Here is a 25,881-nt window from a genome sequence, read left to right as displayed (position 1 = left end):
CTTACAAATTTAAAAGAATCTCCGTTACTTCATTCTCCACTTATAAATCAACATACATCTGACTATGTTACTGTTGGTCAGAACCTTAGTCATTTTAAGATGGACAACATTGAAATAAAAACAAGCATTATTTTCGTACAGCATTTAGTATAAAACATAAAATATATTACCTACCAACTCACCCAAACCGCACCCAGACATACTCGAGATGAATACTTGCCAGTAATAAGTTTTTCTTGTTTCGGAAACGTAGTCTAATCTATAAACGTTTCACTTCATTAAAACATAACAGGTATATACAATGGGAATGCCAAAGAATGTAATTTAAAGATACTAAAAAAATTGTTAACATGAACATTGGCAACTCAAGTGAGGGGAAATCGTGTTGGCGACAACTGTGTAGTCATAAACAAGGTTAGCGTCCATCGCACAAATAACAATTACCTTATCATGCACGGGTACGCAATAATGAAAATCTTAAATTAAATTTGATATGAAAAGAATCTTTCTTATACAGACTATGAGAATTTAATTTCACTGCAATCTTATGATCGGTATTTTGGCCAAATGTGATGATGATACGGTGGCACTCAAAGCGTTTATGGTCAATGGAACCACTCAGACCATCAATCCCCTTCAAATTTGTATTTCACATGTTTTGCAAGTTTTTACTCCTCTGAAAATATAAGCATCCACTATTAAGCCCTTGTGGAAGGAAAGAATGCCGTTTCCTGCACTTTAAAACTAAATTAGTGTAAGAGTGCCTTGTGAGGAAGAAGCAAAGATGCACAGAGCTGTGAAAATAGCACAAATACAGAATGTGGGAATAAAGGGGAAGGGGAGTGTGGAGAAAAACAGCATCTAAGTGTAGAGATAACGATGGGCTGTACAGATGGTAAGTTACCAAACAAAAGTCATGTATGAGATTCAGTACCTTCTCGTTCTGAAATATCCTGCTCAGGAAATTGTGTTTTCGATGCAGTCAGCTGCATGCATATATAAACAAAAGATATACAACTATCAATGACAAACAATGTAATAATTGTAGTGTATGAACAATTAGACACTACACCACAAATGTACGACAGTAACGTAATCCTCAACATGCAACAGCCATTCATTAGCCTAATCTTGATATTTTCAAACTTGTTCTTCTGAAATGTCAAATATGTGATAATTGGTTTTATTTTTTTCAATAATCATATGAATCTAAAGTATTCCAACTAACTATATTAGCTGGGAGATAAACAACTGACTGGATAAAAATACTCTGAAAATTCTGATTATTTAATCATAGAAAGAAAATCGGGAAGGAAATAATGACAATTTCTGATGCATGCACTCAAAGTAACCACATACATGTAACACACTTTTATCCTGCTTCTCTAACACCTGTGTCAATAAACAGCCACAAACAATTCACTTACGTACACTCATTCTGCTACTGAAACAAATGTTACCATAAAGTGACATCATTACCAACCATATTCCCAAATAATCTAATTTAGATCAGTCATGGGTTGATCTATATATATATATATATATATATATATATATATATATATATATATATATATATATATATATATATATATATATCATACACACACTATCTGGAAACAAAAATTCAAGTGGAATGTTCCACAAGTACTTTCATGCTGGACTTGACCAAACAGGATAGAGAAAGTCTTTTCAGATGAAAAATCTTACAGATCTTCCTCTCCAAGTCTTAGTCAAGATTGTACTGCTTAACCAATACACTCCAGTTAATAAAAGTCAAAAGTTATATCAACTAAAAGTTATCTATACACGAGTTATATTACTAACATTCTGTCTTCGGCATTTGATATTTTTGTTCTCCACATTCGTGAGGACTTAAGACTATTTCAACTGTATACACAATTATTCAGGACTGTTATTAACAATGGGAAGTGACTAGGACACCATCAGCAGCACCTTAACAGAGTGAATACAATCAACCCTTGAAATTAAATATATCAACAATTTTCTCAGTACTGATAGAAAATACAATGGATTGAAAAAGGTAAATAAAAAAAATCTTTACTATAAGCCAACAAAGGAAAGATAGATACAAGTCTCTTATTAACCAGTGAAAAGGTACATCATTAACATTAAATTCATAATGACCTTATCATGTCTCCTCAAAAGATTTCTAATCTTATGACACCTGTAGTCTTATACTACTTCAGCTATCACATGTTCTACGTCTTTCACCATTATTCTATTAACGTGTCCTTTCACAAAAGCTTTCCCAGCCCTTCATCTCCTTCTCTCAGGCAACCTTCAATCTCCTAATATTCTCTTCCTTTCGTACATGATTGCAGTTTCCCGCAAGTGCGAGGTAGCTTCCAGAACAGATGAATGAACCTTCGAGGATAAAAGATCCTCATTTAGCACTTTCCTGTGTTCATTCTCCTGGAAAGTAATACAGGAGGACGAAGACTTCATGCCTTCCAGTCCTGTCCCTCTTTGTCTCCTTCTGCAACATGCAGGAGATACGCTGGCAGTTTTTTCTCCCTAATCTCCAGGGATAATTCTCCATTTATATCGACTACTAATCTTCTGCTATTCAGTACAATGATTCCCAAATCCCTAAAAAAGAAATCCATTACTTTCAGGAACAAATGACCACATAAGAAATTGATTTACTCATGAAGTACAAGACATATAAAATCTTAAAAAACAGGTAATACCGACCTCATAAGAAATTGATTTACTCATGAAGTACAAGACATATAAAATCTTAAAAAACAGGTAATACCGACCTCATAAGAAATTGATTTACTCATGAAGTACAAGACATATAAAATCTTAAAAAACAGGAAATACCAAATAGCCATGACATATCAGCCAACAGGTATTCACCATTAAAGTGTACAGTTGAATAAGTTATTCCTTATGTAGGTCAAAGACAATTTACAGATATAACTTAAAATACGTAATACATAATTCAAGTCTGACCATACTTAGTAAAGCAAAGTAGGTAAATTCATGAATCTTCAGTTTTCAACTATAAAGTACTATGCTCTATAAAACTACTTAGGAAGGAGAGCAATAGACAGCATACACCTGGTCCTCATTACCCATTGATCCACTATCTGGTTATCTGCTTTCCCAGTGTTCATAAGAGTAATGTAAAAAGATTTGAAAACCACATGCATCAATGATAAGCAATCACTGACCTGAATGATCATTCACTAGCAAGTAGCAGCATCCATCATGGCATAAAGGGCATATGGTAAAGTTGTTTTCTTACTGATACGGAATCCACTACATTTACAGTTAACAAAAATGATGTTATTTCAAAACAAATAAAACTGCCAATCCCACAATGAACCAGAAGAAGAGGTGGAAAAGGCTAGTGGTTGATGAGAGGCAGGCAGAGGAGTAAACACCTCATCCTCCATCCCTCCTGCTCACTTCTGCTCCATCACTATATGCTGTTTTGGCTGGCTTCTTTGACAGGCTATTATTATGTAAATCTTTCCCCTTCTTTAATCTTACATTCAGTATTTGTATAGTACATCCTTAATTACAACTGTTCCCCACAAATGTGATAAAATTGTTATTAGGTGTGACAGAAAAGGGAGGGTGGTGATGGAGTTATCAGCACTTACTTTTGCTCCACCACTACATACCCTGACAGCTGGCTTCTTTCACTGGGTATTAATTTGTAAATATCTCTCCTTTACTTTTACATACAATAGTTGTATGCTAAATACTACATTTTACTGTTCACCACAAATGTGATATAATTATTAGTAAGAGATGGGGGAGGATCTCCAACAAGCTGATGAAAGCTCTTCTCACTTTTGTAGTTTTCATACAATAAACTTATTTACTATACTTACATTACAATGCTTGTGTAATTAGCTGCAATGCATGTGACTTTGCCTCCTATCAGTGTCATGAACAATGATAAAAATGGGTCTGGGAGAAGGTAGGTTGAGAGTCAGGAACACACTTACCTCTTATATGCTGTAGTGCTGAATAACTTATTAACTTAAAATACAATATTCTATGCTTTCTTCTTGTTTATATACTGTTAAATAATGTAACATAACTGTACTATACATTTCTAGACATTTTACTCATTTTTGGGTGAAAATTTTGGTGAGAAATCTCTCTCAGGAATATAAACTCCCTTTATCTCACTGAATCATTTAGTAATGTGTGATCCACTATCCAGTGATTCCAGTGAGCTCTGATTTCCAGGAACATTTCCCCCACATTAAGGAGGAACCAGGTGCGCATTATAAAGCAACTATAGCACTGCAAGATTCTCAGATGATCTTTCTGCATGCTTCAGGGAATTATTACAGAATTTTCAGTTTACAAGGCTCATATGAAAGTGACGACCACATATCTTGGACAGTATCAGTAATACTGACAATAACAGGAAAAAACAAACACATGAACATGGTATGAAGTAAGACCCTTCAACATAACACAAACAAGATAAAGAATGTTTAAACACTATTTCAACTAAAATACTTTCTTATCTTTATAAATTTCCATTAATTACAGCACAACTGCACAGGTCTTGACTTTAGATATGTGTGGGTCTTCTGGTCCTTCAAGGGAATAGGTGTTCGGCTTGAATTAAGTGGTTCATATGATTCCCATATAAGAAGCAAAAACTATTGTCTGTTCACTGTAAAAACCCTTATGACTTATACTTTAAATATGTATGTGTTTTCTACACAATTTCTCAGGGAGAAAGGCATTTCACAAGCCAATAAACACAAAAACCCACTGTATTTCTCAAGTGAGAAAAATTCCCATTAAGCACTCACCAATGATTATGAAACTCATCACCACTAACTTTTACAAAAGTGGTGGCCTTCTACACAGTCTTCAAGGAAAGAGTCATCTAAGGGAATAGCAAATTCATGGGCTGCTCTATACTATATACACTCCCAGATAGTCTCATGATAAAGATCCCTAGTTGCATACTGTGTAATCCCTCAAGACTCCAACTTTACAAAAGGGTAGGTGTCCCACATGGTGTTGAATAGGTGTTCACCTCACATTAGTGGCTCAACATAATTTCCAGGGAAAAGACCTGTCACACCATTCATGACGCCCTCCCACCATCCATCATCATTTTTCTTGATTACATAGATGACAGCATTTTCCTGGAAAGTTAGTTCATCTTCCTTGTCAGCAGAGTAATCATACACAGCAATCACTGAAAATGAAAGAAATCTAAACTAAAAAGTATATCCATGAAGTCTGTGCCCCCAACAAGTTACTTTTACAAGCTTTTTCTTAAGGTCAAGGCTGGCATTATGTATGTGTTATGCGAGTCTATATGAAGCTAAATATATCTATGTATAGTATAGATGTGTGTGCCAAATATCAACCAAATACCTTCATAAGGTGTTCCTGAGTCTGCCAAAGTTGCTGACAGTCATAATAATAGGAGCAGCTTAAAAATTTTGTCTTCTAAGCTGCCTTTATAAGTGCAATTGGCTCACAACTGGTTCACTGATCCTAAGGCGAAAGAAGTGTAGAATCTCAATGTTTAATAGAAAAATAGCAAGATGTGTAGTCTGGGGCAGCTAAGAATAGGCACAGCAAAGGAAAGTGCAGCACTATGCTAAATTGTGTACAAGGAAACAATACTTGGAAGAGTGCAAGTTTTTTGAAAAAACAGTTTGGAGACAGGGCACCTTTATTTTCCCTCTTTATTGGTCTGGAACAACTAATTAAATACCCAATATGATTTCTGATGATCCTGATGAATTAAGAGAGATGTGTGACAAATGAGGAAATCATTTGTAGTAGTTAATTATCCTCAAATTTACATGTAAAAAGAATTACTAAGCAGGTGAAGCAGCAGAGGAAATTTGATAAAAGGGAAAACAGTGTCTATGAAATAGATGAAAATGGGCATGGGAAACACTACAAATTAGGTAGTCTACATAAGGCCCAGCTTATATATGAGAGTAAGACACAAAGAGTATGGTTAACTCACAAATGTTATATGAACCAATATGGTATGAAATTTCATCTTGAATAATTTTACATGGCAGGGAACGAAGGCAAGACACTTTCAAGACAAGTAAAGTGAAATGCTAACCTTTCTCTATGTAGTGTGGCGGAACTGCAGGAGGGTTGGGTCCTGGAGCACGATGTGGAGCTGGAGTATCATCCACTAAAATGTTACCAAGAAAGCCACAATTCAATTACATTTATACAACCATGTGTCCATATATTAAAAAAGGTAAATTTTCTGCAGATGAATCATGTCAGCTGTGCAAATGGTCAAGTTTCTCACCCTATCAACTACTCAATTAACATATTTACATTAGTTGTAAAATATACTATATTGGGTATAAAAGACCCTATTATAGAATGAAAGCCTACAGTTAGGTTTATAACAAACATTACCAGTAACTCAAACTAATATCTACATACCTTTCTCCATGAAGTGAGGAGGCACTGCAGGAGGAATGTCAGCATCACTAGTAGGTGGAGGAGGCAAAGGAGGGGATGAAGCACCAGAGGATCGACTGTTGTACTCCTGCTCACTAACAACCCCAGAAGAAGCAGGTGAGGGGGGTGCTAATATGTTGTGAAGAGGATAAGAGATGAATGGAAGAAATGATAAGATTAGCAAGTAGCTGAGATTGTATTTTAGCAAGAAATATTTTACCATTTGGATTCATAGAGCGTACTACTCACTGGTAATTGAAATAACTTACTAAAAATGATAAGCAAGCTTACATTCATGTGCACATTTCAAATCTTTGTATTTACTACAGAGAACTTGGAAGCCAGTTAATTCAAGAAACTATAAGTATAATGTCAATTTTAGCAATAATCTTTCCAATCACTATTAAGGGTCACATTTATCAGTCTTGATACTGTTACTCTTAAGTGATAAGTCCCAATAGGTCTATTCTGGCTGTCCTAAAGAATAACTGTACACAAACTCACACACGCTGAGTGGTGAAACTATAAGGGATAAATATCCCATTTAAGCTCTTATCTTTTGATAATCTAATTAATGATATCTGTGGCACAACATTTACTTTGAAAGCATGATTTCTTACATACAATTTTGCTTACATTTTATTTTCAGTACAGTATATCAAGACTGAAGAAAATCACTGATATCTTTCTGTTCTTTACCCTGTTTCATTTTCATTTTCTCTAAAGTGGGAAGTTCGAGATAAACTATTGTTGGGTGAGTTTTGAGTTTTTAGGCCATAATGCCAGGCTCTGTGATTTATGGAAAAAATCATTACGTGAAATTTGTTTGTTCAGCAACTGCATAAGAATCTACAGCCTTGATCACAAAATCATAGGTATCATGATGCAAACCATTGTGAACTATGTGATTACAGAGCAAACATGTTCTTCAAGATTAACAGTCATTTTAACTAAATAACTGCCTTCAATTTGTGAAAATCATTCCATTTATTCCTAAAGACTATACAGATCATAAGCAGCCTGACAACTATCAAACACTTCAAAACTCTAAATCTTTGTGTAAGTCATGAAAATTGTGTGGTTAGTTAATATTCTTATACTACTTTTATACTACATGTTTGTCTAAGTTGAAGTGGGTTATTTTGCAAAGAAAAATCATTAAGACAAATTTTCTTACCTAATTTACTTATTTTCTAGCAAAGATGGGTCAGCCTGGACTAAAACTGAATACTGAAAAATCTAATAAGAAAGGCCTATAAAAAATCAACTATTCATATAAACAGCTACTTACCAACCAACTGATAAATATTACATGTACTATTCTACATATGATGCACTAAAAAATGTAGAATTCTTTACATGAAATGTTGAGATACTAATGATCACTGCAGAATCACTAATCAGTCAATCTACTATTAATTACACAGAGTTTGGAACGTGTTAAACAGAAACTTTACTAGCTGTGCCATTCCCACTAAATACTATAGTTGTATTTCTTCCAGTTAGTCATACTAACTTCACACTGCACTTGTTTAGCTTTGCAAACAGGACCAAATGCAAAAAGTATGAGTAATTTATATACAGGTATTCTTCAATAATTAACTCTGCACTGTGAAATAAGGGAGGATTTTAATGAAAATGAATATCTATAGGTGGAATGTTCATCATGAAATTTTCTTGTTCATATTCAAGGGTAGAGAATGAACCTTCATCATTCTTCTTGATATCTTAAAACATTCCAAAAAACATATCTAAGAAGGAGTGACACATGACAAAAGAACTTTCAGGCTTTAGAGACTTCACAATAATGCAAACAAAACTTGAAAACAGAACAAAGTAAATGAAAATTTTACTTACGTTATCTACTCATTCCAGTACAGTGAAAAATTAATATTGACCACAAATTGCTATCTTTCTGTAGTTAATTGGCAATGGCAACAAGTCTAGCTCTGGGTATAACAATATCTATAGACACAAAGATAGACATTGATACAAATCTTTTTTCACTAGTGATTCTACAATGATACAAAGTCAGCAGTTTATCATTGTTTACATGCAAAATTACACAGCTAATTACACTGCATTTAGATTAAATGCATTAAATGGTACACATGCCAATGATATTATGTACAGATAACCATGGAAGGTCAAGTATTTTCAAGACTTCACATGATAAAACAACAAAAATAACCTGATTAAATTTCCAAACAAAAAGTGGATTACTTTTAAAAAGCTTAATATGAAGCATTTTTTAAGTTCATACACCTTGCCTGATACTGCTGAATAGCTGAAGAAACCATAATTCAAATAAGAGTTAAAATACTTTTAGACAAATCCATTAATAATATTGAATGAATGAGCAGTAAATTAGATATGGAGACATGAAAGAAAAAATACTATCCACAATTTTCTGCATGGCGCAGAGAGAACCTACAATGGGAGGGAGGGAGGCTGTATTATTGCATTCTAAAAACTGGAGGAAGAGAAAGAGATTTACCAAACTTAGGGCTCAGTTTCATATGCTACCTCACAAAGGCAAGAAAGGAAAAAAAAGGCATAAAAAAGTTATTCATATATGATTATATACAACAAAACTTAGCAATTCTCATTATGAATCACACACACGCATGGAGTCTGGCAAACATACATGTACAATGGCAGGCAGAAAGCTTCTTTGAGAAATAAGTAGACAAGTAAAGAAGCATATAAACAGACAGAAAAACAAGAAACTCACACACACCAAAATGAAGATTGATGACGGACGCAGTGAACAGTTCTTTGAGATATGAAAGGATAGAACAACTACAGGACATAACATAAATCTAAGCAAAAATCTCATCAGAAAAGATGTTAATATGTACTTTTACAGAATATGAATGACACATATGACTAATGCAGACAACATTGAGAAATTTAAAAAGTATTATGAATGAGAATGCTCAATAAATGAGGACATAATGAGTAATAATCCCTCCCCATACACTCCAAATAGGTAATACCACTCACACACATATATGTCAGGTAACATGAGTGCAATACTCTCCCCCCATAACACAAAAGTCTAACTAAGGGATGCTGGAACAAAATAGCAACAAGTACAAATGGAGATGACCTGTTGGCAAATGGAAAGGAAGTTGGAGATCAAAATTCATATAAGAATTGGAGTGGTGGAGACAAACTCCCAAAACAAATGAGTCTACTCTAATTTACCAGAGTAGTACAATATAGGATAGCAAGGATAGAGAAAATACAGTCTCCAGAGAAAAAAAAATCTGACGATTCTAGTTTGAAAAAAGGCTTCAATGTGTCAGGTCTTATCTATCTAACGAATCATATTACATGCTCACTTATGGAAAGAATATCATATATCTGGCTGCATGGCATAGTCTACCATTTCAAATGACATGATTTACCACCTCAGTTACCCTGTACTATCTATCTAACTATATCTCTGATGCCTATTCCCTCCTGAAACTTCCCCAAAGGGGTGGCCACAGCAATAGGGTTTCCACAACTAGTTAACTCCAGTGTAGCTTCTTAACCTTCAGTGACTCACCCTTAACAGGCAACTGGCAGAGAGCAATTCTAGTAAAGCGTCTGCAGAAGTTCCTACCTAATTCTAATTTTCCTACGAACTACTTTTACCTAATGTGTCAAGCTAAAGTTCCAACCTACTACTACCTAATGCTCCCACCTAATGTTCCTATCTACTACTTCTACCTATTATTGTTTCTATCTAATGCTCCTACTGAGATGTTTCTACCTACTAATTCTATCTATTGCTCCTACCAGTTTGCCAAAAAGCAGGGCTAGCACAAATGTTCACCACAGGAAAATCTGAGTTATGAAAAATGAGTTGTGTGAGTTAAGTGGTGTAAAGCGTTATGTGTGACAGAGAAACTGTATGCTTGTGGACATAATACCAATAGTCCATGTGTGGGTAACACAAACAGAAAAGACAGCTACCTGGGTCAGAGCACAACTTGACAACCACAGAAGTGCTGGCTCACTATGCAGCTGTCATAAGCCCTCCTGATATCCAGGGGGGGGAGTAATAATGGTAATATGCCTCCCTGGTTGTTGGTTACCTACAAACTACTACCTACCCTGTGCTCCCAAATCTATATCGCTATCCTTGTGATTTGTTATAATTATGCTGTTCCTGATCTGGATATTTTTCCTTCTACCAATAATTTATCTCCATTAATTAATAATTATCTCCACCATTAATTAATAATGGGTCCTAAAATGTTGTTCCTGTATTCTTGCTTGAAAGCAAGAAATAAAAGTCAGAACTTTTTTTGCAAGCTAAGGGTTAACCAATCCAGTAGAGAATGTTTTTCCCAAACTAAGGATGGTTAAGTCTTAGTTCATAAGAAAAACGAAATGTCTAATATTTTTACACGGATCTTTTCATAATGAAAAAAAGATGTTTTGCACACAGGGGAAAGGTTGAAAATATCAACTGTATAACAAAAGGGTTAATTCACTATGAATATTGGATCCTTCACCAGAGCAAGGATGACATCTGAGAACCAGGACATTTACTTGGGACAAATTCATGGTAAAAAAAATTTTGGATGCCAAATCATTAGCATCATAATTCAAGCATGTCACAAAGCCAGTCTAAAACATGCTGACATTTACTTCAAATTCACAGTAAATATGAAGTTTCCATCCTATATTTGCAGTGGCAAACCCATAACTAAAATATTTCAGAGTGCTAAGTTGCCTTCAATTATCTGCATCTATATTATGTCAATGAAACTATAAAGAAATTAAAATGAAGAGCGATATATATTCAGAAAACAGTTATGATAATGGCAAACAAGAATGAATAAACATGCAGACTGCAACATCTTTTCATTACGGACCATATACTTAATCTATTCATGTCAAATCACCATGCAATAGTATCTACATATTTTAAATTACTAAATTCTAACACAACTTTTGCTAGACAGTCTAAAGTTTTATCTAAGCATATAAATTTGTAATCTAAATTTTCAATATTCTGACACATCATATAAAAGGAATGAAGCAACACTAACTCTAAAAAATGACCCTAAGGGTGGAAATGCATGAGGTGCTGTCAACCAAAATAAATCACTTAATTTTGTGAAAATAAAGCTGGTGACAATCACATTATTGTACCCTCCTTGTAAATATATTTGCATGCACATCTTAGTTTTTCTATATGCATTTTGAGGGTTTCCATAAACTTATCTGTAGTGACTTATAAGTCAAGCTTTAAATTTAAATTTACTCAATACCAAAGGGTAAGTAAAAATTTAGCAAACCAACATATTTTCATTCTGTTGCAGAAATTTCAACACGTGTGCATTCATTTAACTTCTAGTGGCAATCCTGAGGTGCTATGTAGTGAAATAATAGATTCAGAGTCAAGCATAAAGGAGAATGAATTTCTTTGATTTATCAATGGCACATATCAAAACCATCAGATGAGAAATACAAAAGACTACTGCAAGAAATGTAAACTAAGAGTATTTAATATTTCATTACATTTCAAACATGGTTGTTAACTGGAAGTAAGAGCCAGGTATACTCTAGCAACATGGTACAGGTTTTGAGTTTGAAACAATTGCATTATCAACTTGAAGTAACTTATCTATGAAGACAAAAACACCTTGCACTTTCCCTTACAGGACAATCAACAGCACTTTTTAATATTTCTTTTGGCAGTTTCAGAAACTTGGCAGGGTATGAATCTCCAAATCAATAATTAGAAAGGTTAATAAGTTTGTGAATTCTCTACATATACAGTTAATGGTGTTCGTGCCACACATCTAAAATTATTTACACTATCACAGCAAAGTACTGACATGCATTTTGAAACGAGCACTGGCCGAGCCTAGCAGGCTTCTGACCAAGTTACTGGACTAGTCACCTAGGACTGCCTCGTTGGCCTTGTTTGACAGACTCTTGTTAGTGAGGTTCTTTGGCAAGGTCATGGCAGGTCGTATCAGAGTAGGATAGCCTGGTGAGCATGCGAGTGGGAAGATGCAATATAATATCATCCTTTAATTGCTATGTTCTTTATTTCTTGACTAAATAACTTGGATTAATAACAACATTCTCTTTATTTACTATTACAATGAGTGTTTACAAGCAGCAACCATGAAGACTGCTGAAAAAAAGATAGATTATAATTCCCACTGAAACATCATTTCCTTAACAAAATCAAACTGAAGAACTGTATCTACCCAGTGTATCCAATGAATAACTTTGAGGGAAAGTCCTACAAGGATTATGGGTATATCAAGTGTTATCCAAAAGAGGTGAAGATACTAGGACGCTGAAGAGCTGTACAACACTTTTAGCAACCTACTGTTGTACACATTTAATGACATTCCTTAATTCAAAAGCCTCAAAGCCATAATCAAAACCTTTTTCTTTTAATTCTCCAATTAGAATCTGGTTAATACTGACAGGTAAAACCTAATGTCTCACTCCACTTTGTAAGTCATACCAGTATTACTACTACATCTTTTATGGACATGAAAGTAATGTTCTTTATCTAATTGTACAACAAATCCCTTGATCACATGTAACACTGCATCTAATTATGCTCTGACAAATACACTCCTGCCAACCTTCCAAAACAAAGACAAATTACTATTTTTACAGTGAACTTTCCTGAAGAGATATCATTTTCCATAAACTACCTCGCCAACCAACAGTAAAGGAACAAGATGCAAAAAAGATTTATCAAACTCACAACATCCTTTACATTCATTCTCTGAAACAACTTGAATGGTGCTTTAAGCACCAAAAATTTGCAGTGCATACATACTGTACATTGAGTAAATGGAAAATCTTTTATAGTATTCCTCAGGGTATTGACAGGTATGAGAATATACTTTCCTTCTACTGCAAGTCGAAGTTGTACACCATAAGTTGTCTTACCATAACATACAAGTACACTTCCACTAAATCATAAATAACTGGACAACTGGTGAAATAAGATAATAAACAGCAAATAATGGGGTGAAGCTAGATGGAGAGATAGATTAAAAAGGCAGACTAACACACAGAAAGAAACATAAGCTTCTCAGCATAAATATAATCCAAAAGGGAGATGAAGATATATGCAAATATACTACTAGAGTGATATAGAGAAGTTGAGAAATACTGGTACCATGAGTTCCAGTCTTTGGTGTAAATCTCCACACTTTTCCTGTGGTCCTTAATTCACCTGCCTTTCTGGGACAACTAGTAGCATCTAAAGATTTAACAGTTTCTAAACACTATTTGTTATATCAAAAAAGTGAGAACAAGACAAGTCTAATGGGAAAATAATGGCATTTATAAGTTGATTAATCATGCTCAATCCCTAAAACAAACAAACAAAAAAGAAACTTAAGGTTTAGCAATGTTAGACTGAAAACATCCAATGTCAATAAACAAACACCAAACAGAACATCCCTACAAAGTAAATTGTTAGTCCTAGTCAAAGTCACCTTACTTACAGATATAGTATGGATGAATACAAGGAAGATTAGCATAGATACCTAAACAGAGAGAGGAAATATATAGCATTTGGTACAGCTGTCATCTGCATAACACCAAAATCTATAAAAATAATACTGTACATATATCTAGATACATATGACCATGAATAAAAATCAATAAAATCGAAAATATAAGCAGGGTTGTTCAGAATATGGTATTGAATGGTTTACTTTGACCCCTCTAAACCCCTAAGACATATAGGGTTCTTTGTCTGGCCCTTTAATGATACCCATCCTAACCTACAATGTCTATGAATGCTGAGGTTTACCAAAATAAAGTAACCCTCCTGACTTAGCATTGGCCAGCTTAAGACTAAACCTCCTGTTGTCATTACTTTACTACAGTTGTTCCCAATTAAACCTTTTTATATCAAACACAATTCAAGACAAATCCAAATTAGATTTATGAGTCTTATGCCATTAAATCATAAGGATGATAAAAATGACTCCATTGAGATTAATATGTATCTGGTCAATACTTTCTGAGATATCACCAAGGTTAAGCTATAGGTTAAATTCCAAGTTAAATCTTTTCATAAGCGGCTCAATTCAAGCAAAACACAAACAAGAGTTATAAGCCTTATGCCAATCTTTTCTTAAGATGCTGGGAAACAACCATATAAAGTTAAATAACTATATAATCTAGAATTTTCATAATCAAGTTTATTTTGAGGCTTATGGTGAGAATTCTGACAGGATGAACCACAAATGGACAAAAAACAACAATGGATAACTGATCCCAAAGACTTCACCATGCTATGCTGGTGATACAATAATTGTACAAGTGATAAATGAAGCGTTTCCTTTTAATTTTGAATGGGCTAAAGCTTAAAGTACAGTAAAAGTGATATCATGTAAAGTAAGCACAAACATGAAAAATTTACAGAAAAACACGGTTGACATTATTGCTACAATCTGGTAGGACAGATGTCTATATCTTTCTTCCATACTATTCGCCATTTCCCTCATTAGCGAGGTAGCGTTAAGAACAGAGGACTGGGCCTTAGAGGGAATATCCTCACCTGACCCCCTTTTCTGTTCCTTCTTTTGGAAAATTAAAAAAAACGAGAGGGAAGGATTTCCAGCCCCCCACTCCCTTCCCTTTTAGTCGCCTTCTACGACACGAAGGGAATACGTGGGAAGTATTCTCTCTCCCCTATCCCCAGGGATAAGATGTCTATATACATCTGTAAATATATAAAACAAGACAAGGACCTGCAAGGCATTCCATGGAATATTTGTATTGCCTGCAGAGCAGCAGAATTATTGGCAATGAAATGAGAACAGGTGTAAATACTCTTTGGAGAATACAAAATAACAGTTCTTATAAGTGATGCAAAAGTCAAATTAGACTTACGGGTGTTAACTCAATGAATTCTCTAATGCTGGGAACAACTAGACAAAGTTTCATGGCAAAAAGTGTTATTCTGTTTAAACTATGAGGTAGGGTACATTAAAAGTTAAACCTTTTTAGAAGAGGCATAACTCAAGCAAAATCTAAACATGGATTATGGATCTTATGTCAATGAAGTCTTTAGATCCTGAGAAACGATTCATAATTTTATATCTGATTTAGAGTCTTCAAGTTGTACCAGAGGTAAAATTGAAAGTCAAAGTGACTCCCAACCACAGACAAATGATAAAGATCAACAAAGAGATTCTAAAATGTCTGCCATGCTATGCGAAAAAATTACCCCACAATTGAATTGGACATCTTCAATCATCCTTAGACTCATTTTCAATAAAAGTTGTTCAAAGTGACCACTAACTTTATCTCGAAAGTGTTCCATGGAACACTTACACTGCCTAAAATGCAACATAGTCACTTACGGTGAAATGGAATGGGTGAAAATTTTCTTTTAGGAAAAAAGTCAAATTACTAGTGAAACAGAAAAGAAAAATGTATTGATGCTATCTGCTAGACATGACTCTAAATGATTGGGAAGTGTACATGAAAAAGCTTCAGGTCAAGAGGAAGGTAGGTACAAAAAAAAAAAAAAAAAAAAAAAAAAAAAAAAAAAAAAAAGAGAGAGAGAGAGAGAGAGAGAGAGAGAGAGAGAGAGAGAGAGAGAGGCAAATGTGAGATGGGGTGAGAGTATAAGTGAATTTTGGGAAGAAAAAGAAAATGTATTGGATAGCTATAAATACTGTGATAACAGGGGGAGAGAGAGAGAGAGAGAGAGAGAGAGAGAGAGAGAGAGAGAGAGAGAGAGAGAGAGAGAGAGAGAGAGAGAGAGAGAGAGAGAGAGAGAGAGAGAGAGAGAGAGAGAGAGAGAGAGAGAGAGAGAGAGAGAGAGAGAGAGGCAAATGTGAGATGGGGTGAGAGTATAAGTGAATTTTGGGAAGAAAAAGAAAATGTATTGGATAGCTATAAATACTGTGATAACAGGGAGAGAGAGAGAGAGAGAGAGAGAGAGAGAGAGAGAGAGAGAGAGAGAGAGAGAGAGAGAGAGAGAGATTTAGTGAAATTTTCAATGAAGCCCTCGCCACATCCAATGCAACTGGCAGGGTGTGGCATAAGTCTTTGCATTCTAAACTCCCTTCCTCTGGGTTTTGTACTTCTCTTTGTACCTTAAACAGAGCTTACTCACAGGCTGCTCCACTGCAATAGTAGCTGATGGAGCAACAATCCCCTTTCATCCTATCAACAGTGATGTTCCTCAGGGTTCCATCCTAATACCTGCTCTCTTTCTCTCAATTAATAAGCCTATTTCTTCTGCTTTTAACCCTATTCACTCTTATGCTGATGAACACATGAACATTTCAGCTAACTTTCCCTCTCTTTCTAAAATTTACCTTCCTGCTAAACCTCTATCTAAGAATCATTAATTTCCCTTTCCTCAGATTCAAAGCACCACATTTCAGCCTTGCAATAACATAAACATGTTGAGCACAACCATATCCTTCAGTCTGTCCTGGTGTAGTGGTTAGCGTTCAAGACCATGATGCATTCATGGGCCACATAGGGTCAAGCTCATTGGTTTGAATCCTGGTTGTGGCAGTCTTTCCAAACTCAACCGAGCTGTTCATCCACCCTTAGGGGTTGGTCATCAAAACTGGTGCTTGGCTCAGGCTTGGGTATAATAGAGTGCTAATGAAATGGTCTTGATTAGGGCCTCATTTGCCCATGCTGTCTCAGCAAACATAAAAGAAAAACATCAAAATGCGTGCTTCCCAAAAGGCAGATAGGGTTTGTAGAGGTGCCAAAATTATCATTCTGGTGAACAGCTGCTTCATATCTACAGACGTTCATTCACCCTAGTACTGCTTACACATCTGGAGTGGTTCTTCGTCTACTTCTCTATTAACCAAAGTGGAATCAAAAGCCTTTTGTCTCATCAGTTCGACTGCCATCACCTCTCTTCAACCATTCCTTTCCATACACCACAATAATTGTGCTCTCTCTTTGTTCCATGAGTATTATTTTAGTCACTGTTCTTGTGGGCTGTCTGCATGTGTTGCCAACCCAAGGCTTGAAACTGAGGCTCATGTATAGCATGACTGATTATGAACTGAATATGATGAGTCATAAAAGAATATGAAATCATATCATCAGCCAAAAAATCATCTTAGATACATGATTTGATATCAAACATATAGTATCAATGGATTCCCTAAAACTGCTATGTATTACCAAGTGCCACAGTTACTGCACAGTCATCATGGTTTACACAATCTTTTTTTTCAGGATCATCATAAAATACATCATTAGCCCCTAGTGAAATTCTTTCATACCCAGTATTTTGCAGTTTTACCAAGCAATGTTGGACCATACATCAAAATCTAAAAAATAGACCTACCCAAGAAATACATGACTCTGTAATTTGAATTAGAATACAAATAAAAGTATCTAAAAATAACCACTCTAATGCATATAACCCTTGATGCACACTGGCTTCCTTCTTTACACAAATGACAGTAATTCATAAATAAACCCACTCACCTAATGTATGCTTTACAGGAATGACAAAATTCTTACAGAATTTTCTGAAAGCCATTAACTTATGTGAAATAAACTTCTATAGCAGCTACAATAGTAACAATGTTTTAGCCAGTGATAAATGAAGAAAAACATTTTCAACTTACGTGGCATTCCCACTGTATGCGAAGCATACTGAGGAGGTTCCTGCATGTGAGGGGGAGGAGGTGGAGGAGTGTAAGATCCCTGGGGTGCTCCATGGGCCATTGGATGTACCATTCCCACTTGTGGAGGAGGGGCTGGACTTCCTCCATTGTGGTTTAGCGGGGCTACATGTGCTGCTGACTGATGTGGAAGAGTGCTATACCCACTTGAACGGTCATTGCGACGTGGATGGCCGATAGGATAATTTGGTGCATAGTTACTAGGTACCTAGATTAGAAAAAACTCTAAGACAACAGAAATGTATTGGATGGAATGTGGGGATCTCTGGTTGAAAACAGTCCCTCCACTAAAGCAAAACTTCAACTAAAATCCTCCACATATTTTTTCTTAAAAACTGGAGGTATTATGCTTCGGTAAAGAACCTTACTGGTAGTTTGTGCGATGTGAGGTCTCTGAAGAAAATTAGAGGAAGCTTGTCAGATCATGTCCTAATAAAAAGTAGGATGGCATCTTAATTGTGATGGTCTAGGGCTAGGAATATTAATGAGGCAGCATAAGGAAAAGAAGAAAGCCCAAGGAATGAAAGTGTAAAGATATCAAATTTCCAAAAGTCAGACAAAAAGCTGAAGGACAGCAACTGAAAGGCTGAAGTATTTCACAGACTGCTGCTCTACTATTTCATACAGTACATTAAACAGTACATCTTATAACATCATCATTACAGCAAGTTTGCAGAGATGTGTTCTACTGACAGCACATACATGCTAATGGTAATCATCAATTTATGATACTATATTTGGTCTTACTTGTTTAATCATATATGCATGTTCGCAAATTACTTCCCTAAAATATCATTTACACTAAATGATATCAGAAAATCATCAACATTACAAAACGAGTGTGTTGAGATGCATGCTACTACTAGCCTGTATATGAATGTGATAATTATCAATTTGACACCATTTTTGGTCTCAATTTTTTTTTACGAAAAACTGTTTGTAGATGACTGCTTTATAATGTTATACACCAGGAATTCATAACATACAAACTGGTTATGTTCCTGGACCACACTCATAAGTTTTGAACTGTTCATAACTTTGAAAATATCAAAAAATAATGATATTACATATAAAATCATAATAACTATAACTTCCTAAAATAATATAATATCATATTCTGAAATAAAATCAAACATCATATCAAAAAACATTCAGTAAAAAAATATATTTTAAACAGTTTCTCAATTCATAATACAGGTAACTATTTGTATGATGGACTAGGAATTAACAAGCATTTTCTCAAGTTCATTCATAAGTACAGGTGTTCATTCATAGGTCAATCATTCAGAGGTAGGGTACACTAAATGATATATCTTTAATTAACATCACTATTATGAAGTAAATTTGCTGAACCCCTCCATAAATTCACTAATTCAATTTACTTGTAAATATGGAACATCCCACTAAAACAATTAAGTGAATGTCCACTGTAATTCCTTTCCATTTATATGAGGTGAATCAAGTACATGGACATATGTAACTTTTAACAGAATCAAATTTTGCTGCACTAGAGTTTTTCCAAAAAATCTGGAACACCCACTTCCCTGGAGTAGACTTCCTACACCTACTTTCCATATTCAAAAAGGATTATGAGCAATTCCTCACTATTCACTACTCATTGCATATGTAAGAATGTAAAAATTCATGTGTTGCATATATGAAAGGGTTTCAGTTCATATGAAAATTTACAAAATATTCTTCTTGTGAAAAGACTTCCCACATAATAAAAACAGACTTAAATATTCCTGACTAATATAAGAATTTCCTCTTTAGAGTACAATCTAAACTTGGGACACATCCTAACCACTGCAGGAACCTCACATCAGATAAACTGTTGGAATAACTGAGTGTAACAGAAAAAATAAATGTAAAAATTCAAAGATAATCATAATACCTTCAAATATGAAAACAAACCTGAGGAGGAGCAACTGCTGGCGGTGTGCGGTACTCGCGCGAGCCACGGGAAAGACTGCTGACTGATCTATTGGCTTGAGGAGGTGTGGGAGGTTTTGTGGTGGGTGCTGGTCCAGCAGAGGTAGGAGGCTGTTGGTGAGCTGGAGGAGGAGGCATCCCCACACTACTGGTCGATCGCCTGGACCGTGGGGTACTGCTTGATGATGACCGTATGCCATGACCAATGTCGTCCAACACTGCAATTCATCAGCTATTAATTGATGTCAAATTACAAACAGAATAGAACACTCCAAATCAGCTTCTGGCAAAGAATTAATATCATTCCTAACACATCCTCCTTTAAAATAAACTTTTACAATGTACAGCACTTTATCAATATGGAATACTGAAAAAGATAAGATGGAGAATCATGGTGAAGAATATGAGCAAGGGAAGGAAACAAGTCCAGAAAAATGTGAGATATGCAAGGCATACATAAGCAATGTTATCTGGAAAGAATTTTCAAACTGTCCTGCTGTGAGACATGATATGGATCAGAGATCAAACAATATACAATCTACTTATAGAAGGAAATATTCAACAAAAAATCATACTAAGCTTCACATATTAGATAATTTTCCTTTTTCTCTCTTTCTTTCATACTTGATTGTCATTTCCTGCATCAGCAAGGTAGCAACAAGAACAGATGAAGAAAGGCCATTCGTTCACATCCATTCTCTAGCAGTAATGTGTTATGCACCGAAACCCAATCTCTCGGTCCACAACTAGAGCAAACAGACCTTCCAATGGTTTACCCTGACCACTTCACATGAGCTGGTTCTGTCCATTAACTCATACAATAAAAGGAAAAAAATAATTTAGCATACTTAGACCATGCATTTACCTAAATCTGAAACACAGAGATGTTATCCCGGCAAAATTGCCGATGCCACTTACTATCAATTTACCTACCCACAGTACGAGTCTGGCTGACAGTCTCTGTAGCTTCTGCATGAACCAGCAACATAAAGAATGGCTACTATGATATCTCTGTTTTCCTCGCACAGCAAAGCTTTTGTCTTTCCCTTTTCCTCCTTTTACCTTTTAAGTTTACTGTCAACTGGATGACATTGACAGTACACAGTTTTCACAAGGTACATTACCAGAGTTACCAGGGACCAAGATCAGGAGCTGACGAAAAGGGTAGTTAAGGACTTAAAGATATACAGGTTTATTGAAAGGGAAGTGCACGGCTGGAATGGTTTATGCAAGGAGACTGCAAATGCCAGCAACTTACAAAAACTGAAGTTTTCCTGTAGATACAAGAAGTAAATGGTACAAGACCTCACAATTGTAAAGCTTTCCCTCCGTAATATAAAAATGGGTAATCAAACATACCCCCAGCCTAAGCCAGGTATCCATCTATCAACCATCTCTGATGGGAGGATGAAGTACAGATGACATGAAAGTAAGTATAGCAGTGGATGCTGAAGACGACCAAGATAAATTGCAAAATGACCTGGGAACTATAAACAAATGGGCAGAAGAGAACCAATTGGAATCTAATAGTGAGAAATCTGAGTAAATGTTGCAGAATAAATAACAATATATCAGCTCCTGCAAACAAGGCTTCATAGGGAAAGAAATAGAGTAAACAATAAAGGTTTGGGGTTTTAAAAATTCAAGGAACACGTTACTTAGATAATGCTTATAAGCAAAATAATAACTGGTATGATAATGAAAACTTCCACAATACAGAAATCTGAAGAAGATATTTAGTATATATATATATTTTTTTTTTTCAAACTATTCGCCATTTCCCGCGTTAGCGAGGTAGCGTTAAGAACTGAGGACTGGGCCATTGAGGGAATATCCTCACCTGGCCCCCTTCTCTGTTCCTTCTTTTGGAAAATTAAAAAAAATTGAGAGGGGAGGATTTCCAGCCCCCTGCTCCCTCCCCTTTTAGTCGCCTTCTACGACAAAGCAAAATAAATAATATATAGATATATATATAATATATATATATATATATATATATATATATATATATATATATATATTACACAAACATGAATAATGCTGTGTTGTTTAGTCACCAATTATGTAGATGGGAACACATACATTCTTGCAGTCCTCAGGCACCTCACTCTGGGCCATACCTGATTAAAAAGTCTGACTAACCAATAAACAACATGACAAACTCAACTGCAATCCCATCCACTCTACTACACTTTTTATCTTATGCGAGGCACTCATTATGTATCTCATTATACATGTGCATCAAATACAATGAATTCTATTAATCTATCATAGATTTAACTTTTTTCTGCCATTCTTAGTATAAATATTTCTCAGTCTTTATCATAAAACAAGGGGGGGGGGGGGTAATCACTCCATCATTTACTTACTTGTAAAGTCTATGGGTTTCCTCACATATTTAATTGGTTTCTCAGTGTTTGCAGGAGCCAAGATCTTGTACTGTCGAGCAGTAGTTTTGTTTGTTGTAAGGACACCAATCTCTCTCCGAGCAACTTTCTCCTTGTGTACCATCACCATCTGAAAGAATTATGAGAAAACAAGATAAATTGAGTCTACTTATTACCCTCCACTTAATTTTGCCATAAATTAAAATCTAAGCATAAGCAGAATACTTCCAAATATTTTTGTTACTCCTCAACACTTCTAAGCTGATATTAATGCTCAACACAATGCTTTAAATTAGTTTGTAATTACTCAATGAGTAAAATCCTAAACAAGAGAACAGTAATGAAGAGCAAGGGTGAAAACATGCTGGATTCTGAAAATCTTGTGGGGGTAAAAAGCTACAAGAATCAACCAGTGCAAGAGACCTCAACTTAAACATTATGCAGGACCAGAGAAGCGCATTAGAGGGATTGTGAGGGTGGCAAACCATACCGAGAATGATGGTAAAATTGATTTCAAGCACATGTTCAAGTTCAGCAAGAAGATATTCAAACAATACATTTAATTAAGGATAAAGTACACTTCATTGGCTTGGTTTGCCCATGAAGAAACAAAAATGGGTGACAGAAGATGAAATGACAAGCTATGAAAATAGTAATAAAATTATGAGGGATGAGTTATGGACATAGGAGAGAAACCCATACACAATCCACAATGGAGTAAAGATCAGGTGGAGAGGATAACCACCTTCAAGTTCTTATGGGGTCATGATAATGCTACAGATAAAGATCACTTAAGTAAAGAATACTGCAACTAATGGTCACCACTTAAAACTGGGACGGAAAAGAGTTAGGAAGGAACTCCCCACAAGCATGGAGCAATAACCATTCTCCTTATGCATAAAGCACTGGGTAAAAAGAAATACCTTCACAAAACAACAGCATCCAGGTTCAGCTACTGCAATGAGTGCAGAGCTAAGATCCAAGGTATACTCTGTGTGTGGGATACTTTTCAGATTTTCTAAAAAACTAAAAACAAACTTGTTCTGTTCTTGAGATTAATGAGAATATACCACTGACATATAAGCCGACCTAAATCATTATATGAAGGGACTATCAGACACTGATACAGCACACCTTCCATCCACAAACTGAAACAAAACTGTATTCTGAAAGATAGACATTACTGAAAATAATTTCCTCTCAACTGACCTGTGAAATGTAATTGACTTGACTTTCCATTTCAGCCAGTTGGTGTGCTTGTTGTTCAACCATCTGCAAGAAGTTATAAGCTAATGTGTTGATCTGATATGCCACACTAGCAAGGGACTGTGTTGTATAATTCTTGGTCTCCTCCAATGCATTGGTCTTGTTTTCTGCCTGAAAGAGAAAAGACAATTAATTCTAAACAGAAAATCAACCTATTACATGTAGAAAAAGGCTTCTGTCAGCTTTACACCTCCATACAGGAGACAGCTTTTGTTGCTGTTGTTGTAAACCTGGCACTTTTAACCCAAACTAGCAAGCAACAACTGATGTGCGCTTTGAGAATGACCACCAACAATGAAAGATGTGCTAAAACATGCACATAGACAACTCATATAAACATCCAAAAAACTTACGCTTGTGTAAACATTGTAAATATGCATCAAAACCCTTAGAAAGTCACTCTAAATCCAACAAATGCATACTTACATTACATAAATGTATACAGATATATACTATGTGTGTTTGTATAAAGCTGAAGTAAATGGAACACTAGTTACAGATTAATTCAGTCAAATAAAATCTAATGACCAACTTACTCGAGCAAAGTTTTCAATACAGTAAGCTGCCACTTTCTCCAAGTTCGCGTGAGAGTCAGATAGTGACTGCCGCCCTTCTGGGATCTCTTGCTCAACAAGGGAGACAAATTCTGATGACAACGCCATGCTGGAGTAGGCTGCTTAGTATTATCCTGCAAGTAAGCATAAACCACATTTAAGCATAAAATAAAGAAAAATTTTGAAATGTTACGAAGAAAGATTCATCCATGTAACCAAGTATAGTTAGCAGGTTAGCTAAAGATACCTATATCGATACATCACTGGGAAAGAAGTGCATACGCTGCAAAAAAACTCAATTATCAAACTCACAAATATCCAATCGTTCTGACTATTTAATAGGACTCATCCAAAGCTCATGACTTCCAATTACAGAATCTGTCTGAAGTCCAATTACCTGATCTTGGCTCCTTTAAACACTGCTTAAGCAGTCTTCTGCATAGATCAATAAAGATACGGCTCTTCAAGTAACTAAAGTAGCTTATGTTTAAACAGTTGGAACCCCTCATTGCGTTTCATGGCGGCTGCTCTCTAACAAATATCTAACCTAACCAGCATATGAACTGTTGATTATTTACTTATTTTCCCAACTTTACAGTAAATAACCAGTTATCTATCTTGCTAAACAAACATAATACTCACATCTACTGCCTTATTCAATACACAAAAATAAATGCTCATGCTCTAGATAATGCCCTGCACTGTTAAGATACTCTGAATCATTCTATATTCTACAATATAACAACATAAAAATCGCTCAAATTCCAAAGCCATTGGTAATGGGAAGCTAAGCTAGACTTTCACTCTAAAATGAGTCTCATAAAATGCACCTCCTCCAAGTTCATGTTATTTCTATGGTGCCCTTAAACTGTATAATTATCATTATTCATTCCTAGAAAAAACTTGAATTTCTTACACAAAAGCAGCTGTCTGGGGTAAACAGATGCACTGGGGTGATTGGTGGTACTGTCGTTAATAACCTTATACTCATTTCACTTTCATTATAAACAAACAAAACCGAACAACTCTCCGTAAAAACTCCATTTGACACAAAAAATCCATCTCCTGTCACGTTATAGAAGAATGTAGTTAGTTCCACCTATGTAGACATACGACAGTTGTATATTTGCGACATGGGAGTGGCTGTCATTGACAGCTACAAGGGTGAGTTGTGGAGAATCAAAGGTTGTAAAAACCCTTAAATCAAAGTCCTACCTCACTCTTCAAGGACAGGCTTAATCTTTAACTCGTACTCCTTGTAACTACTGGAAAATTGTGTTAATAAACACGATCCACTCACTTCAATTGCCTCCAAATGGACGAGGTGTAGGGCGAGCTGGCCCCGACCTCAGATAAACAACATGGTTCACATCCGGCCAGGGAGCACGACGCTCGATCTGCCACTCATGTTCTTTTCCCAGTAAGAACAAACTGCTTCAATGATTTCCCCTCGTCTCGTGTGGTTTGTTATATAACAAAACTAAATTAACATTCGTAAGACTTGTGTAGTTATCTATATGATCAGTTTGAAGATAGTTACGGTTATTGAAATGATGCAGTATCTCAGGGATGGGGTTAAATGTTCTTGTAACTTATTTCAAATTC

At 35.5% G+C, this 25,881-nt stretch overlaps 1 protein-coding gene across 5 annotated transcripts; it reads right to left on the bottom strand.

The window, feature by feature from the left end:
- Window positions 1-1,275: 1,275 nt before the first annotated feature.
- On the bottom strand, window positions 1,276-25,881 carry Abi (tyrosine kinase Abl). 5 transcript variants are annotated; one of them, XM_071693128.1, is made up of 10 exons: window positions 25,577-25,874; window positions 24,259-24,410; window positions 23,666-23,833; window positions 22,439-22,586; window positions 20,052-20,287; window positions 18,081-18,345; window positions 13,953-13,994; window positions 6,445-6,591; window positions 6,107-6,181; window positions 1,276-5,212 (listed from the first exon to the last, which is right to left on the bottom strand). In XM_071693128.1, the coding sequence occupies exons 2-10, from the start codon at window positions 24,382-24,384 to the stop codon at window positions 5,049-5,051; spliced, it is 1,371 nt and encodes a 456-aa protein (XP_071549229.1). In that variant the 5' UTR covers window positions 24,385-24,410; window positions 25,577-25,874; the 3' UTR covers window positions 1,276-5,048. The 5 variants fall into 5 exon arrangements, with proteins under 5 accessions (XP_071549229.1, XP_071549226.1, XP_071549227.1 ...); XM_071693125.1 differs by lacking the exon at window positions 13,953-13,994 and adding an exon at window positions 12,371-12,460 and having other exon boundaries at window positions 25,577-25,871; XM_071693126.1 differs by lacking the exons at window positions 13,953-13,994; window positions 25,577-25,874 and adding exons at window positions 12,371-12,460; window positions 25,193-25,464.

Source organism: Panulirus ornatus, chromosome 55 (genome assembly GCF_036320965.1).
Source record: "Panulirus ornatus isolate Po-2019 chromosome 55, ASM3632096v1, whole genome shotgun sequence".
In the NCBI taxonomy this organism is placed as follows: Eukaryota; Metazoa; Arthropoda; class Malacostraca; order Decapoda; family Palinuridae; genus Panulirus; species Panulirus ornatus.
Note: the sequence above shows the minus strand (reverse complement) of the source record. Positions and strands in the feature narration are given on the sequence as shown.